This window comes from Sciurus vulgaris (genome assembly GCF_902686455.1).
Source record: "Sciurus vulgaris genome assembly, chromosome: 19".
NCBI lineage: Eukaryota > Metazoa > Chordata > Mammalia > Rodentia > Sciuridae > Sciurus > Sciurus vulgaris.
Window position 1 is genome coordinate 3,629,047 of NC_136480.1, and position 15,734 is coordinate 3,644,780.

A 15,734-nucleotide genomic window follows, 5' to 3' on the forward strand; every position below is an offset into this window, starting at 1 on the left:
TCCAGCCCCTCATTGGGTCCAGGGCTGGTGGAAGGAGCCACGTGCAGGTCAGAGGGGCAAGTCCTTGTGTCCCTGACTGATAGGACGCCTGCCTCCGTATTGACGTGGGGGGAGGGGCAGGCTTCCTACCGGAGACCGGCCGGATGGGGGTCCCCTGGTCCTTCCAGGTGGGCGGTTGGGAGGGGTGGTGCTTCTCAGAACATGACTCTGGGGAACTGGTCGGGCCCCCATGTGGGGACTGCTTTGCAATCTATGGGGGTGTTACACCACGGTGACAATCCAAGTGAGTCCAGTGGTCCTGGGAAGGGACACCTGGGGGTGACTCCAGCCCAGCTCCTGACCAGTCCAGTGGCCTTTGGTCCTGTCCCTATCTACACAAGTGGGTGGTAATTAACTGCTCAGGCGGCAGGGGCAGGAAGTGTACAAACACCCTGTGAAAGGAGCGGCAGGCGGTCACTGGCTGTCACCTTACAGGGCTTGCTCTTCTTTTTGTACCAGGGATGGAACCCAGGGGTGCTTAACCACTGAACCACATCCCCAGCCCTGTTTATATTTTATTTAGAGACAGGGTCTCACTGAGTTGCTCAGGGCCTCACTAAGTTGCTGAGGCTGGCCTCCAACTTGCGATCCTCCTGCCTCAGCCTCCAAGCTACTGGGATTATAGTTGTGCACCATGGAGCCGGAAAAGGGCTTACTCTTCTGAGCACATCCCTGGGGCAGTTGGTGTCACCCTCTCTTCCACCCCAAGGGTTGCACTGTCCCATTTCACAGATGAGGAAACTGAGTTTTACAAGAGGTGAGGTGACTTGCCAAAGCTCCGCAGCTAATGGATGAAGTTCCGTGGGAGCCCTCGAAACCCAAAAGTCTGGTGTTAGCCACCCTCTGGTGGCTGTTCTTTTATAGCACAGTAAGGGTGCTAGGAACTAGCTGTGAAATTGCAAAATAATAAGAAATATATTTTGGTCTCTGCCTCTGGTTCATAAAAATCTTCTAGACAAGCTGGGCACAGTGGTGCATGCTTGTCATCCTTGGGAGGCTGAGGCAGGAGGATCGAAAGTTGGAGGCTAGCCTCAGCAACTTAGAGAGACCCTGTCTCAAAAAAATACTCTTTGTCCAGTACTCAGGATCTCTCTGTATTTCTTACAACTGCACATGAATCTAGTTATAGCCAATGAGTTTAATTAAAAAACAAACAAATATTGTTAACCTATTTAAAAGAATGAGGATCTCATAGAAGTTAAACATGGAAGACTGTTAAATTCAACCCTGACTGTTCTGCTCACTAGCTCTGTGTTCTTGGACAAGTTACCGAGCCTTTCTGTGCTCAGTTTTTTTTTTTTTTTTTTTTTTAATCTGTAAGGGAAAAATACTGCTGGGCATGGTGGTGTGCACCTGTAATCCCAGCAGCTCAGGGAGGCTGAGGCAGGAGGATCGCTATTTGGAGGCCAGCCTCAGCAACTTAGCAAAACCCTGTGTCAAAATAAAAATAAAAAGGGCTCCGGAGTAAAGCATTCCTGGGTTCAATCCCCAGTACCAAAAAAAAAAAAAAAAAAAAGGAAAGTAATCTAGAGATGATTCAAAGTATTTAAAGAACAATGCCTGGTACAGAATAAGCACAAGATGAGCTATTGCTACTTTTGTAATGACGGCCTGTCAAAATAGCTTCATCTCTCTTGGAGGCAGTACTGGTCTCTCACCTGGTCCCTGCCTCCTCCCTGACCCAACACAGCGGGCCAGGTGTCTGCCCGTCACTCAGCTAGTCTCTTTCCTATTGCGCCTGGGAACATCCATTGGGCTCTGCTCTGATCTCACCCATCCACTCCAGAACCTCCTCCGTCTCTGGGAAGGAGCAGGATCGTTTGCAAACAGGCCCACAGATTCTTGGGCATGTGTCTGCCTGAGGCTGGGATGGAGACCAGCCTCCAGGATCCGGGCCAGCCTTAGTGAGTCTGGGTAACCAACAGAAGGTGACTAATGGCCACACGTCAGGCCCCGTGGGAGCAGATCTAGGACGCCATCGCCTGTCATTTGGAGGGTGCCCGTGGAGTTCCCAAGAGAGTCCCATCACTCCCCCGTGCGCAAGAGAGGAGAGCTGATTGGGACATCCGGCCTGTGTGGGGCTCCATCTGACAGCGGCAGCCCAACACCCCCAGTCAGAAGTACACAGCCAAGTCCCTTCCCCAGTCCCTGATCTGCAGAAGTATGAAAAATTGTTTTTTTCCGATGGTTACTTTAAGCCACAGAATTTTAGAGTGATTTGTTACTTAGAACAGAAAATGGCACATCACCTGAGGGTCTTTGTAATGAGGGTCCATTGGCCTGATGAACACCTTCCCCAGTTACCTGTAGGACTTACTCCTCCCTAGATGCACATCTCTGCTCCAATGTCAATTCCAATCTGAGACCTGTCACATCAGATAGGTCTTCTCTCTTTTTTTGGGAGGGGAGATGGTACCAGGGATTGAACTCAGGGCACTTGACCACTGAGCCACATCCCCAGCCCTATTCTGTAAATACAGAATTTAGAGACAGGGTCTCACTGAGTTGCTTAGGACCTCGATAAGTTGTGGAGGCTGGCCTCCAACTCTCAATCCTCCTGCCTCAGCCTCCCAAGCTGATGGGATGACAGGTGTGTGCCACCGTGTCCAGCTAAGCTTCCCATCTCTCTAACACACTTTATTTTCTTCGTATTGCCACTCATATCCATTTATTCCTATTTTCTATGTCCCCATATATAACATAAGCTGGAATCTCTGTGGTGGGACAGCAGGACATGGCAAGTGACATCTCAGGGAAGCTACTGAGACCCTGGGCCTCTAGCCAAGCATCTGCACCTTCCGACCCCAAGAACCTTCCTGGTGGGCTTCCTGGGACCCCCATCTCCAGGACCATCTCTAAAGGCGGAGAGGCTGAGATGTTGTTCTCAATCTGGCCACCAGGTGGCAGCCTAGAAAGCCAAGATGCACGCAGGACCCCCGGGGCGGGTCTGGGTACCTGGGAAGGCAGGTCTGGGGAAACTCAGGAATGGGGGTTTAGGTGATCTTTGGGGCTGGCAGGGGACGTTGATACTTGAAATCTCTGGGTCCGGACCAGTCTGGGGACGAGCGGGAGGTGCTTAAAGCCAGCACAACTTACTCAATATTCTTTAAGCATTTCATCTCCTCGACATTGTGAGGTTTAGTGTTATCCCTTTGTACAGGGAACTGGGGCACAGAGAGGTTAGGTGATGTTCCTGCTCTCACACAGCCGGTAAGTGACACCAGCGGGCTTTGGGCACCAGATTTTCCAAGAGCAGTTAAGAAGCTGGGTGGCAGGCAGTGTCCTATCCCACAGCTCACACCAGCAAATGCTAGTTCCAAGAACACGCCACAGTGTCCGTGGTACCCTGGAAGTCCTAACAACAGGACTTCTGGACGGAAGGACATGGGGTCAGGGCTAGCGGGTGTATTTTTCTTCTTCTTCTTCTACTGGGGAATGAACTCGGGTTGCTCGACCCCCAACCCTTTTTACTTTTTATTGTGAGACAGGGTCTAGCTAGGTTGCCCAGGCTGGCCTTGAACTAGCAATCCTCCTGCCTCAGCCTCAGCCTCCAAGTCACCAGGATTAAAGGCTGAGCCACTTGCATTCAGCCACTGCATTCAGCTTCCTTTTATTCACAGGGCTGGGGATGGAACCCAGAGTCTTGGACATATTAGGCACTTCAGCTAGACTCCCTGTCCTGCTTTTGGGGGTGCTGGGGATTGAACCCAGGGGCGCTTCACCACTAAACCACCTCCCCAGGTGGTTTCTATATTTTACTTAGAAACAGGGTCTCACTGAGTTGCCTAGGGCCTCACTAAATTGCTGAGGCTGGCCTCCAGCTTGCGATCCTCTGACCTCAGCCTCCCAATTACAGGTGTGGGCCACTGCACCCAGCCTGCCCGTCTTTATCTTTGAAGGCAAGCTCCGAGGACTTGCCTGGTGCCTGAACTATTGTGGGTGACATAAGATGAGGCACAACAGGATTTACAATAGGGGGACATGTCTGAGGGGCCCCTCCCCCTTCCAGAGGCCGGACAAGGCCTGCGTGAGCTAGAAATCAGACCCTGCAGTCTGGCAGCAAAGCTAGGGCGCAGGATGGTCTTGGGGGAAAGAAGGGACACTCTTGTGCCTGATCTGGATGTGGAGCTCCTGTCCAAGTCATATACAGGGGCCACACCTTGGCTCATCCCAGACCAGCCCCTGGGTCCCTGGCATGGAAGGAAGCAAAAAGGTAAGGGACATTAGCCTGGAGGGACCGGTCCCTCCCCCTTCGCCACTAAAAAGATGCTTCTCGGCCTTGGGAGGATGGTGGCACCGCAGGACAAACTCTAGGAGGCGGAGACTCTCCCCCGAGAGAGTTCCCACCCACCCGGTCTCCGCCCAGAGTGGCCCACTCTGTCCGGTGGGGACAGAGTACCAAGACCGCGTGTCCCCATCTGCACGGCCCACCTCCCCAGTCTCCAGGGGCCAACAGGGTCCGAGGGCCTGGTGGGGGTCCAGCTGCCGCGATCCACACCCGCGGCCGGCACCCCTGCGCCGCGCTGGATGGTACGCGCCACCTGGGCGGGCCGGGCGGGTCCTAGGGCGGGTCCTGGAGCCCGGCACCGATGTGCCCCGCGCGACGCAGCAGACTGCAGCCCCGCCGCGCGCTGGGCACAGCATGGGGAGGCGCTGCTCCTGGCGGCGGCGCGCGTCGGTGGCCGCGTGTCTGGGCGCCGCGCTCCTGCTCCTGTGCGCCGCGCCCCGCGCCCTGCGCCCCGGTGAGTGACAGCCCCGCTCCGGCCACTCCTCCGCGAAACCCAGTCCCAACCCCCATCCCTGCGTCGCCCATCAGTGGCCTGTCCCCTTGAGGATCGTGGGGACATCTGCTGTCTCCTCCCTGCCTGGGAGGCAGGAATGACAGGCGGTGGCACGGCGCGGTGGGACTCAGCCTCCAGACCTCCCCCTGCCCCGCGAGGGTATTGCTCCCATTGGTCTCTCAACGCCTGGGAGAGGCGACCCATCTGTCCCTCCCCCCAGCCTGAGTCCTGGTGGTGGAGGGCTTTTGGCCAATCCTGGAACGTGGTCGCATTTACCTTTACGCTTGGAAACCCCTGGATGTAACCGATGTGAGCAGGGTCGTCACTTCGAGGGGACACTTCTTTCTCTTCAGTTGTCCATGTGTGCGCCCTGCCGTCCACACCTCGAGAAGGACTTGGTGCTTCTCTGGACCCACCTCGAGGTCTGCTGGGGAAATGGGACAGCCAGCCGTGACTCCGCAGGGCCCAGCACCCACTCCCTGGCCAGGGATGAACAGAGTCTGCACTTGGAGTCTCCGGGGTTCTCTTTTCAAATCTCCCACCAACCCATTTCATGGAGGAGACTGAGGTCAGAGAGGACCAGCATAGATGGCTAAGCGCCAGCTACACGATCTTTCTGGAGCTGGGGCCTGACCTTGGTGGCTCTGTGTGTGTGCAGTCTGGGGGTCTCTCTGAGCCCTCCCATCCCTAGTGTGGGCTCTGTGCGAACCCGCCAAGCCTGGCCCTTGGACCCTCCCAGACAGCTCTGTATCTCAGGGAGGGCAGGGACGGTGGGACACTGGGATTAGGGTGATCCAAGGAATGGGGACCCAGGGAGCTGTTTCAGCATGGCAGTCACCTGTGGAGGAATCCAGCTGGATCCAGGCTGGCGGCCTGGGGGTCGCTCCACAAGCCTCACCTGCTGTGGCTGTCCATCCCCTGGCATGGCCTCAGTGGTCCCATCTATAAAACGGGCTGCTCAGCCCTTCCTTCTAGGGCTGCTGGGGAGGTGAACTGCTGGGGACGGCAAGGACGTGCGGAGCCCTCACCTGGTGTCTTTAGGAATGGCACCGAGCTCCCTGCAGCCTTGGGGTGAGGACCTTCCTTCTCTGGCTCTGCCTCAACCTCCCCTGGGGTAGAGGCCCTGCTGGTGGCCACCAGGCCTCTGCCCACTCCCCCTGCCCCTCCGCGGTGTCCCCTCCATGCCTCCTGAGCTCCCTCTGTCCAGCACCCTCCCCCATCCAGGAGCTGGCTGGCGGTGGGGGGCGCTCCTCAGGCCGAGCTGAGCAGACTGTCCCCTGGCACAGTCTGGGGTGTGGTCCCTGTGTCTGCGGCTGTCACCGCCTCTGTCTACCCAGTCATTCCGTAGACAGATGTTTACCAGCCTCGACACGGAACAGGCTCCTGCTGCTCAGAGCGAGGGGCATGGGAGAGAGGACACCTCAGTGTCTGGGTTCTGGGGTGCTGAATGTCTGCATGTCTCCCAGGGGACACCTTTTTCCTGGCTACCTCCATTATCCAATTTTTTAAAAATTATTATTTATAATTAGGGATTGAACCCAATGATCCTCTACCACTGAGCCACATCCCCAGCTCCCCCCCCACTTTTTAACCTTTAATTATTTATTTATGTGGTGCTGAGAATCCATCCCCGTACTCACCATGGATAAGGCAAACAGGAGGGGACTCTTGCCAGGCGCTGCTCTGGAGCACACCTGTGATCCCAGCGGCTTGGGAGGCTGAGGCAGGAGGATCACAAATTAGAGGCCAGCCTCAGCAACTTAGCAAGGCCCTAAGCAATTCAGTGAGACCTTGTCTCTAAATAAAATATAAAAAAGGGCTGGGGGGGTGTGGTTCAGTGGTTAAGCACCCCTGGGTTCAATCCTTGGTGAAGGGAAAAAAAACAAAAGTGACTCTTATTAGCCCTTCCTAACCGTGGCTGTGCCCACCATCCGGGCAATGCGCGCACCCCTCCCCCATATCCTGCCTCATGCCTACCTTGGGTACAATCTTCACCCCCGTCTTCCTGACCCAGTCATTCATTATCTGCACTGTCCTTCCCCGCCTGCCCCCCAGGATGATGCTATTTTGGTCTGTGAAGAATAAATGCAGCAACGCCCAGTGACTACTGGAAAGCCAACAGGCCAGGGCATCAAACATGGCACCTGACTGGCCAGGGATGGGATACCCACAGCCTCAGGGCAGAACAGGTTCCTGGAGACTCAGCCGTGGAACCCTGCAGCATAGATGTTGCTGGCGCAGCCCGAAGAGGCCTGAGCAGGCAGATGGCCTCCCACCTGGCCGGTCCACTGCCTGCCGCCTGGTCCCTGCGGGCTCAGCCCTCTGCCTCTGGGGGGGTACCATCGCCCTGTTCTGAACATCTGGACCCCTTCCCTGGACCTGATGGGTGCCTACTCAGGAGGATGTGGAGTCAGAGTCCAGGGAGCAGCCATGGTAGTACTGGTCACTGAGAACACGTCCCTTCAGCCAGCTCAGCCAGGAAAGGAATTTTTCTGAATATGGAACTGAGAAGTCAGGACGTGGCTTCGCTGGGCTGCAGAGATCCAGGGTTGCAAATCACATCCAGCTTTAGATCTGGCTTTTCCCTGGGATAACTGTACTCTGAGCCTTGACACCTTAGCAGACCCAGGCCAAAGAGGGTCCCTTGACCCAGAGTTCCAGCAAGTTCCAAGGATGTCTCTCCTCGGCCTGGATTGGATCACACCACTGTCCATCTCTGAGCCAGTTGCTCTGGCGGGAAGCGGTGGGATGCACTGATTGGCCAGGCCTAGGTCACATGCTCATCCCAGCCAATGGGAATAGAGCCACGAGGAATGGACCTCAGGCTGGTTTCCCCCAGGAGAGGAATCAGGTGAACCAGCAAAAGAGAAAAAGCAATTGCTGGAGTGAATTCATTGAGACTTGGCAGGCGCTGATGTCCATCTCAGATGCCATGGGAGTGTCCCCAGCTCAGAGGCACCTCCAGAGAGTACCAGGGGAAAAGCCATCTTGGCAGCAAGCTCAACCCCAAAGACTAGAAACTGATAATACTAGTTTGCAGAGGAAGCAACTGAGATCAAGAGAAAGCAAGTGATTTGTTCAAGCCAGGAAGAAGGGGTGCTTAAATGCCAGTTTGAACCCCAAGCCCTTATTCTTTCCACTCTGCAGAGCAGAGGCATTTGGGTTGGGGTTTTGAAGGATGCATAGGAGTTTACCAGATGGGAATGTGAGGAAAGGAAATCGTAGGCAGAAGAATGGCCCAGGTCGCAGCATGGAGGGGTGAAATGGCGTGTGGGTGATGTGTTAGGCGTGGAGCTCAGGGTCTCTGAGAAGGCATGATGGAGTGGAAGTCAGAAAGGGAACTTGTCATGAATGGATTGAATGGCAGGCTAAGAGGTGGCTTTTCCTGTGGCTCTCAGTTTTAAATTAATATTCAAAATGAACATCTTTCTAAGTCAATAGTCGTTGACATGGGGTGAGGTAACCTTAGCCTTCCTTTTAGAACTGATCTTCAGGAGCGGTCAACCCCCACACAAATCAGATGATTTCAACATGAATAATTGTGAATAAAATAATAGGAGAATCGTGGAAGACCCGGGTGTGGAGCCCTGATTTAGATGGTCGGAGGGGCTCTGTTTGCGGCATCTGAGTTGAGATCTGATCAGTGAGCCGTACCTGCTCCTTTCAAGACTCCTGGAAAAGCGTCCCAGGCAGAGGGAACGGCAAGTGCAAAAGCCCTGAGGCCGGAGGGAAGGCCATGGTGGTTGGAGGTGAGGGAAGGTGGGCAGGAGGGATTGTGGAATGTCGTGAGCCGAGTCAGTGGGAAATCAGGTGCATTCCGAGGTCACCAAAGTGGAATATGAAGAGATGGCAGACTGGTGGGTAGGTTCCCTTGACTGTCCTGGGCGAAGCTGTGGGGCCTGCCTGGGCTGGCTGTGATGCAGGAGGTGGAAGGTGGGGTGCTAATCATTCCGGAGTCATAAGTGCTGGGACAATCCCCAAGAATGATCTAGATCATTCCCAGGCGGCCTGGGAATAGAGTGTGGTTGGAATGCAAGGGGAGAGATCTTTTTTACTCCAGAAAAATGAATCAACAATGGCCGATGGCTTGTCCAACCTGTTCCTCCCTGAGGCCTCCCCATGGGAGGGGACGCCCTGGACTCTGGAGCAGGCAGGTCACCCCCCTTGTGGGAGGTGGTGGGTGGGGGCAGAGCCCAGCAGCCACTGCTGGGCTCCCCGGGGCCGTGATGTGGGGCTGGCTGTGTCTGCTGCCCCCATCTTGCAACACCCCGACCAGCTAGAACTTATTAACCAGAAACCGGGTGTTGTAATCTCTGCTCACAGGACGGGGGCGTCTCCAAGTACTGCGTCTCCCCACATGGCGTCCTGGGCCCCGGACCCCTACAGGGCAGGCAGGAGCCCTTCCCCGGCTGGGAGCAGGCGGGCGAGGGGCCTGGCCGGCGTGTGGCAGGATTCTCTGGGCGGCACTTGGAGGCCTCACAAAGTGAGGTCTGCAAGTGTCCCTGTGTCCTGCCACTGTGTGACCTTGAGCAGGTGGCCTTCCCTCCCTGGCCTGGCATTTGTCAAACAGAGACTGCTGGCTTGCGGGGGGGGGGGGGGGGGGGCAGAGAGGGGTCATGGGCAGAGTGAGCGGCCGCCCAAGGGACAGGACAGTGGGGCGTGAAGGAGGCAGGTGCTGGTCTCCCCGGGGTCGGGTCGGATACCGTTCAGGCCCAGTGGGTAAGCTTTGAGGACTGGGGCCGAGTTCCTGGGCCTCCTGGCCTCAGTTTTCCTATCTGATCAATGGGAATAACAAGTTTCCATCTGAGAGGAGGAACCATCGTCCACGCACAATGCACAAGAGTCCAGCCCCGAGCTCCGTGGCAGCCACCTGGATTTCCCAGGGCACTGCCGCCTGCCAGGGAACGTTCTGTGCCACACCAGGACCTGGCTGGGGGAAGCCCTGCCTTCCTGGGACAACCACTGTGCTCCCCTGGGGGCTTCCGGCCACCCGGAGCTGGGCTCCAGGGGACCCAGCCTGCCTGGGCAGTCACCCACCCGGGGCCTCCCGCCCCTCAACCCCAGCTGGCCTGCTCTGGGCTCTGCCTGAGGTGACATGGGTTCACCACCGTGTTGCCCTGAGTCTGCGTCTCCTTCCCCCAGCCAGGTCCCCTCTCCCTCCCTCCTCTCTGGTCTCCTGGACACCCTGCCCCCTCCCCAGGCCCCTCCCTCACTTCCTGCTGCTTCTGCGTTTCGGGTTTCAAAGCGGAGCCCCTCCCGCTCCCAGTGGTTTTGCTGTGGCCGCCCTAAGTGACCAGGCCTTAGCTCAGGCCTGGGCCCTTCCCTGGGACTGGGAGGGACTCGGAGCTGAGGACACTGGCCAAGGTGGATCCAGGTGGATCCGGGTATGGGATTGGAAAGGGGGGTGCCCTGGTGTGGCCCTATTTGAGGCTGTTGCCAGGGGAACCTCAAGGCATCCCCCTTTTGATCCTCTGGCCCTCCTCGGTCGCCCTCCACGGCTGGCCTGCCCATCCCAACCGGCCCGGGGCCCCTGTGGTCTGGGTGCTGGGCAGGCGTGGGCGGGAGCAGAGGCGGCCCTGCCCTGTAATCACTGGCCACAGCTATTCTGGACTCTTCTCTGATGCCTGAGCCCTTTCCCGGCCGGCCCCTGGGGACTCCAACCCACTCTGCTGCAGCCTGTGATCAGCCCAGGAAATAACAGGCTCCAGGCAAGCTGGTGCTTCCGGGCCAAACCCCGGGACCCTGGAATAGATGGGCTGCTTCTCGGTCACCATGGGCTGCTCCTCTCGCCGTTGCCCACTGCCCAGGGCGGGTGGGCACTTCAGTCTCCAGCTGTGACCCTGGGCACGCAGCCTTTCCCTGGGTGACCTCGGGCGAGAGGGACGACTCTCACCTGCCAGATGATGACAAAGACTGGCCTTCTCTCTGGGTGGTGAGAGGTGCCACACGGGCTCAGCTGGCTGGGACTGCTGTATACCTAGGCCAGCAGCCTGGCGGCCCGGGTCCCCTCCCTGCCTGGAGGGACCAGCCAACATGTTGCCTCTGCTCTCAGCTCTTCTCTGGGGATTGTTGTTCTGGGAAGGCAGCCACAGGACCCTCAGAGACCCCTGAGTCTGAGTCTGGAGGCAGAAATTGAAGTTCTAGAACCATCCGTGTCCCCCAGGGGTCACAGGCAGGCCTGAAGCTTCCAGAGCTTCTGTTTCCCTCCTGATGCCCGGTCGTAGGGGAATCTGGCTCTTGTTAAGGGACAAGTGGCATGGCCTGGGGTGTGGAGGGAGCCTGAGGGGGACAGAGAGGTGGCAGGGGACCCTGCACAGTGGGTCTTAGGTACACACAGTAGGGTTCTGGAGGGAGAGCAGGGCCAATCCGGCTGTCATTCATTCCTTTAGCCAAGATTTTTCGTTTTTTTTCCAGTATTGAGGATTGACGCCAGGGGGCGCTCTACCACTGAGCTACACCCCCAGACCCTTTGAGACAGGGTCTTGCCAAGTTGCTGAGGCTGGCCTCCAACTTGCAATCCTCCTGGCTCAGCTTCTTGAGTTGCTGGGATAAACCATGCACCCCTGCATCTCAGACTCAACACCCAGTGCTACATACCAGGCTCTGTGACCTCCTATATGATTCCATTTCTATAAAATGCACTTATGTACATCTGTGATTGACAGGGGCTGGGGAGACATTAGGGGGACAGGAGAAATGACAGTTAATGACTAATATTTGGGAATGATTTCATTGCACAAATTCTGAAGATGCCAAGAAACACTAAATTGCATACTTTAAAAAGTGAATTTTAGCTGGGCGTGGTGGTGCACGTACGCCTGTCATCCCAGCAGCTTGGGAGGCTGATGCTGGTGGATTGAAAGTTGGAGGCCAGCCTCAGCTACTTGGTCAGGTGCTGAACAACTTATCGAGAACCTGTCTCAAAATAAAAAAATAAAAAATAAAAAGGGCTGGGGATGTGGTTCAGTGGTTAACCCCTGGGGTTAATCCCTGGTATCAAAATAATAATAATAATAATAATAAATGAAAAAGAATAAACTTATTAGTAAACTGATTATTCTGTAGTTTTAGGGAAACCAAAGAATGCAGCAATGAGACTGTGTCCCTGTCCCCAGGGCTCCGGTTCTGGTGCATGAGGCTGCACATGTACTGGCAGGAAATCCACCCTTCCCTAGTCCACAGTGGGTCACCCCTGAGAGCCTGCGGTGCCCTCTCCACCACAACCCAGCCCTTTCTGGCTGCCCACACCCAGGATCTGGTGCCAGCAAGCGGGGCCTGAAATGAGGGCAGACGGAGCTGGGGAAGGCGTGTTCTTGGGCCTTTTCCCGGAGGGAGGGCTGGGTACCTCCTGTCTCTTGTCCCTGTTTTCCTGGCCTCCTCCAACTTGGAGAGCAGAACACTTTCCTGGTGGTCCACGGGTCCCACTGGTGTTTCCCCACACCTCATCAAGCCCCTGGGAGGCAGGCAAGACACAGGAAGGAAACTGAGTCCCAGCGGTAGGACAGATGTGTCCACCCCCCCCCCCCCCACCAAGTCCACAGCCAGCGCCCCTGATACGGCATTGACACTTCTTTCCTGTGTCCCCACAGCATTTGAAAGCAGGGCCCTGGTCTCCAGCTGGCTTGGTGGGGAGAAGAGGAGTCCCCTGCAGGTCCTCTATGACCTCGACCGGGTAAGTGGACAGACCCAACCCACCGATGCCTGCTGGCACCCCCAGCGCGCCTGCCTGTACCGCTGGGAAAAGGAGGGCCTTGTTCCCCAGTCCAGGCTTTGTCCAATGAGCGTGACTTGGGACACATTGAGACCCCTGGGGTCTCCACCCACCTATCCTGCCATCCTTCATCCCTCCCGCGAGAGCCCGATGTCACGCTGTGCCAGCAAGTGTTCTGTGTGTTCCAGATAAAATTAAAAAAGAAAGTAAAACGGACGATTCTCAGGGAGTCCGCAGGCCAGTGGGGAGACAGTAGTTAACTCCAGAATTTTAGTTGACAGGCTGACAAAGAAAGGTTCAGGGGGCCCCAGCCTCTCTTTAGCCTCCAGCAGACGACCTGGCAACCCACTGCACATGCGTGTAACTCCTGGGACCGCACACGAGTCCTAGCACGCACGCGCGCCCACCGCCTCGCTACCTGTATGATACTTCTTGATTTATGATGGCGTTATATCCTGAGAAGCCCAGTTAAACATATCATTAATCTTTTTTTTTTTTTTTAATTTTTTTAGTACCAGGAATTGAACCCAGGGGGGCGCTTAACCATTGAGCCGCATCCCCAGCCCTTTTTAATTTTTAAAAACTATTATTTAAAAAATTTTTTTGGTAATGGGGATTGAACCCAGGAGCATCCAACCACTGAACCACATCCCCAGCTCTTTAAAAACGTTTTTTATTTTGAGAGAGGACTTTGCTCAGTTGCTTAGGGTCTCCCTAAATGAATGGTTCAGGCTAGTTTTGAACTCGGGATCCTCCTTCCTCAGCCTCCAGAGGCGCTGGGATTGCAGGCGAGCGCCACCGCCCCTGGCACACTGAGCCCATTTGGACATAGTACTACTTCATCGGGCTTATTCTGATCTTGTCGCATTCATCCTGAGCACTCCTCCCAATACTTGCCAGCATATCTAGTCAAATCCTTCTCCACGCCTTGACCAGGTTGGATCCTGTTAGCCCTCAATCCAAGTCCAGGGCAGATTCTGCAGCCCAAACCACACAGGGATTGGTGGCAGATCTGGAGTTGTAATCCAGGTGCCCGAGTCCCTGGGCGCATCACACATCCCGGTGGCCCTAGAATTAGGGCGCCCACCTTGGCCAGCAGCTCTGAAGCGCGCCCCTGTCGCCTGCAGGCTCCGCGCTCACCCCTGGCGGAGGTGCACCGGCAGCGGCGCGACCTGCTGCGCCGCGCCTGCAGCCGCCACACGCGCAGACAGCGCCTGTTGCGGCCCGAGGACCTGCGGCACGTGCTGGTGGACGACACGCACGGCCTGCTCTACTGCTACGTGCCCAAGGTGGCCTGCACCAACTGGAAGCGAGTGCTGCTAGCGCTCAGCGGCCGAGCCCGCGGCGATCCTCGCTCCATTCCTGCGCACGAGGCGCACGCGCCCGGCCGCCTGCCCTCGCTGGCCGACTTCAGCCCGGCGGAGATCAACCGGCGCCTGCGCGCCTACCTGGCCTTCCTGTTCGTGCGCGAGCCCTTTGAGCGCCTGGCGTCCGCCTACCGCAACAAGTTCGCGCGACCTTACAGCGCGACCTTCCAGCGACGCTATGGCACGCGCATCGTGCGGCGCCTGCGGCCGCGCGCGGACCCCGATGCACTGGCCCGCGGCCACGACGTGCGCTTCGCCGAGTTCCTGGCTTACCTGCTGGACCCGCGCACACGGCGCGACGAGCCCTTCAATGAGCACTGGGAGCGCGCCCACGCGCTCTGCCACCCGTGCCGCCTGCGCTACGACGTCGTGGGCAAGTTCGAGACGCTGGAGGAGGACGCGGCTTTCGTGCTGGGCTTGGTGGGCGCGTCGGGCCTGCGCTTCCCCGCGCCGCCGCGGCCCAAAGCGGTGCCGGCGCGGGACCAGGCTGCGCGCCTCTTCCAGGACATCAGCCCCTTCTACCAGCGGCGCCTCTTTGATCTCTACAAGATGGACTTCCTGCTCTTCAACTACTCCGCCCCCGCCTACCTGCGGCTGCGCTAGGTGGCGAAGGTGGCTGCAGTAGATGGCAGTGGTGTCCCCTGGTGGGCCTGTTACAGGCAGCTGCTTGAGGTCAAGATGGGACCAGAGAAGGAGATGCTGGTGCTGCCGCCCAGGGGACCCCTCTTTGAGAACACTGCAAACACACCCAGCCAGGCAGCCATCTGGGTGCAGGTCACACCTGACCACGTTGGAAGCAGCCCACCTCAGGTGGCACCTCTCCAAGCCCCTTGAGGGGGCGAGGGCTTTATAAGCTATTTAAAAAAAAATTTTTTTTAGGGTGCAAGAGGTCAATTTTAGGGTCAAGTCTGTCGCAACCCTGTCATAGAGCAGAATGCCAACAGGTGGCTTATGTGGCCTGTCGTCCAAACCAGTGCTCTGCCCACCTCACCCAGCCTGGTAAGGACAGACCTGGCCAAGGAGAGAAGCCCTCCACGGGCCAGCCTCAGGTTAGGTCACCACTCAGAAGCCAGAGCGAGCTGCCCCGCACTGGCCGGGTCACAGAGTTGGTTCCAGGTGGCCGGCCCTGCCCGGGCTCCCCTTTGATCTCAGTCTTGCAAGATGCTAGATCTTTCTGTGTGCCAGGGGAGCCCCAGGTGCCTTATGGGGGCAGATTTTATAGGACAGTGGTGAGGCTGTAGAGTCTTGTTTTTAAAATAAAAGTGTTTTGTTACTTTATGTCGCTGTGGAGTTCTTTCTACTTTTTTTGTGCAGTTTGCTGTGGGGGCCCGGGGCTGCCAGATCAGGGGCGCAGCACGGAGTCTGAGCCTCGGTTTCCCAGGCTGGCAAGTGGCATAAGAAGGCCAGGTGGCTGGGAAGATTTGGAGGGGAGTGGTCACAGGATGTGGGTTCGCTCTTCTGTGGTCCACAGGTGTGAGGAGGTGCAGGGGTGGTAGGTGGTGAGGGGCTGCTCTTTGGCAGCAGGGGTGCTAGATGCAGGCACAAGGGTGTTGTCGGTTCAGTGGCAACTTGGAGAAAATCTAGTCTTTCACTCTGACCAGGCCAAGGATTCAAACCAGCTGAGCTGAGTCCTGTCCTTAGCACCACTGTGTGTGAGTGTGTGGTGTGACCCTCTCTGGCTTTGGGGAGACAGTCAGCCATAGGAGACCATTAGGAGAAACTGCATGTCCCTTAGTGACTGGCCAAATCAGTGGTACCCACCATGTTTCCTTTGGTGATCAATAAAAATGGCAGAAGTTTGGGAAGAACAGGGCAGGACGTGCTTGGGGGAAAGTG

The 15,734-nt window shown here is 56.8% G+C and overlaps 1 protein-coding gene across 2 annotated transcripts; it reads left to right on the plus strand.

Annotated features, from left to right (window-relative positions):
- The first annotated feature begins 52 nt into the window (after positions 1–52).
- CHST13 (carbohydrate sulfotransferase 13) lies at positions 53–15,176 on the plus strand. 2 transcript variants are annotated; one of them, XM_079122277.1, is made up of 3 exons: positions 53–283; positions 12,410–12,492; positions 13,659–15,176. In XM_079122277.1, the coding sequence occupies exons 1-3, from the start codon at positions 202–204 to the stop codon at positions 14,499–14,501; spliced, it is 1,008 nt and encodes a 335-aa protein (XP_078978403.1). In that variant the 5' UTR covers positions 53–201; the 3' UTR covers positions 14,502–15,176. The 2 variants fall into 2 exon arrangements, with proteins under 2 accessions (XP_078978403.1, XP_078978402.1); XM_079122276.1 differs by lacking the exon at positions 53–283 and adding an exon at positions 4,597–4,781.
- The last annotated feature ends 558 nt before the right edge of the window (positions 15,177–15,734 follow it).

Bases quoted from the DNA above. Each gene is read 5' to 3' on its own strand.
- CHST13 (XM_079122276.1), top strand. From the start codon at position 4,682: ATGGGGAGGCGCTGCTCCTGGCGGCGGCGCGCGTCGGTGGCCGCGTGT. The intron at 4,782-12,409 runs GTGAGTGACAGC...GTGTCCCCACAG, and splicing joins GCCCCGCGCCCTGCGCCCCG to CATTTGAAAGCAGGGCCCTG. The intron at 12,493-13,658 runs GTAAGTGGACAG...TGTCGCCTGCAG, and splicing joins TCCTCTATGACCTCGACCGG to GCTCCGCGCTCACCCCTGGC.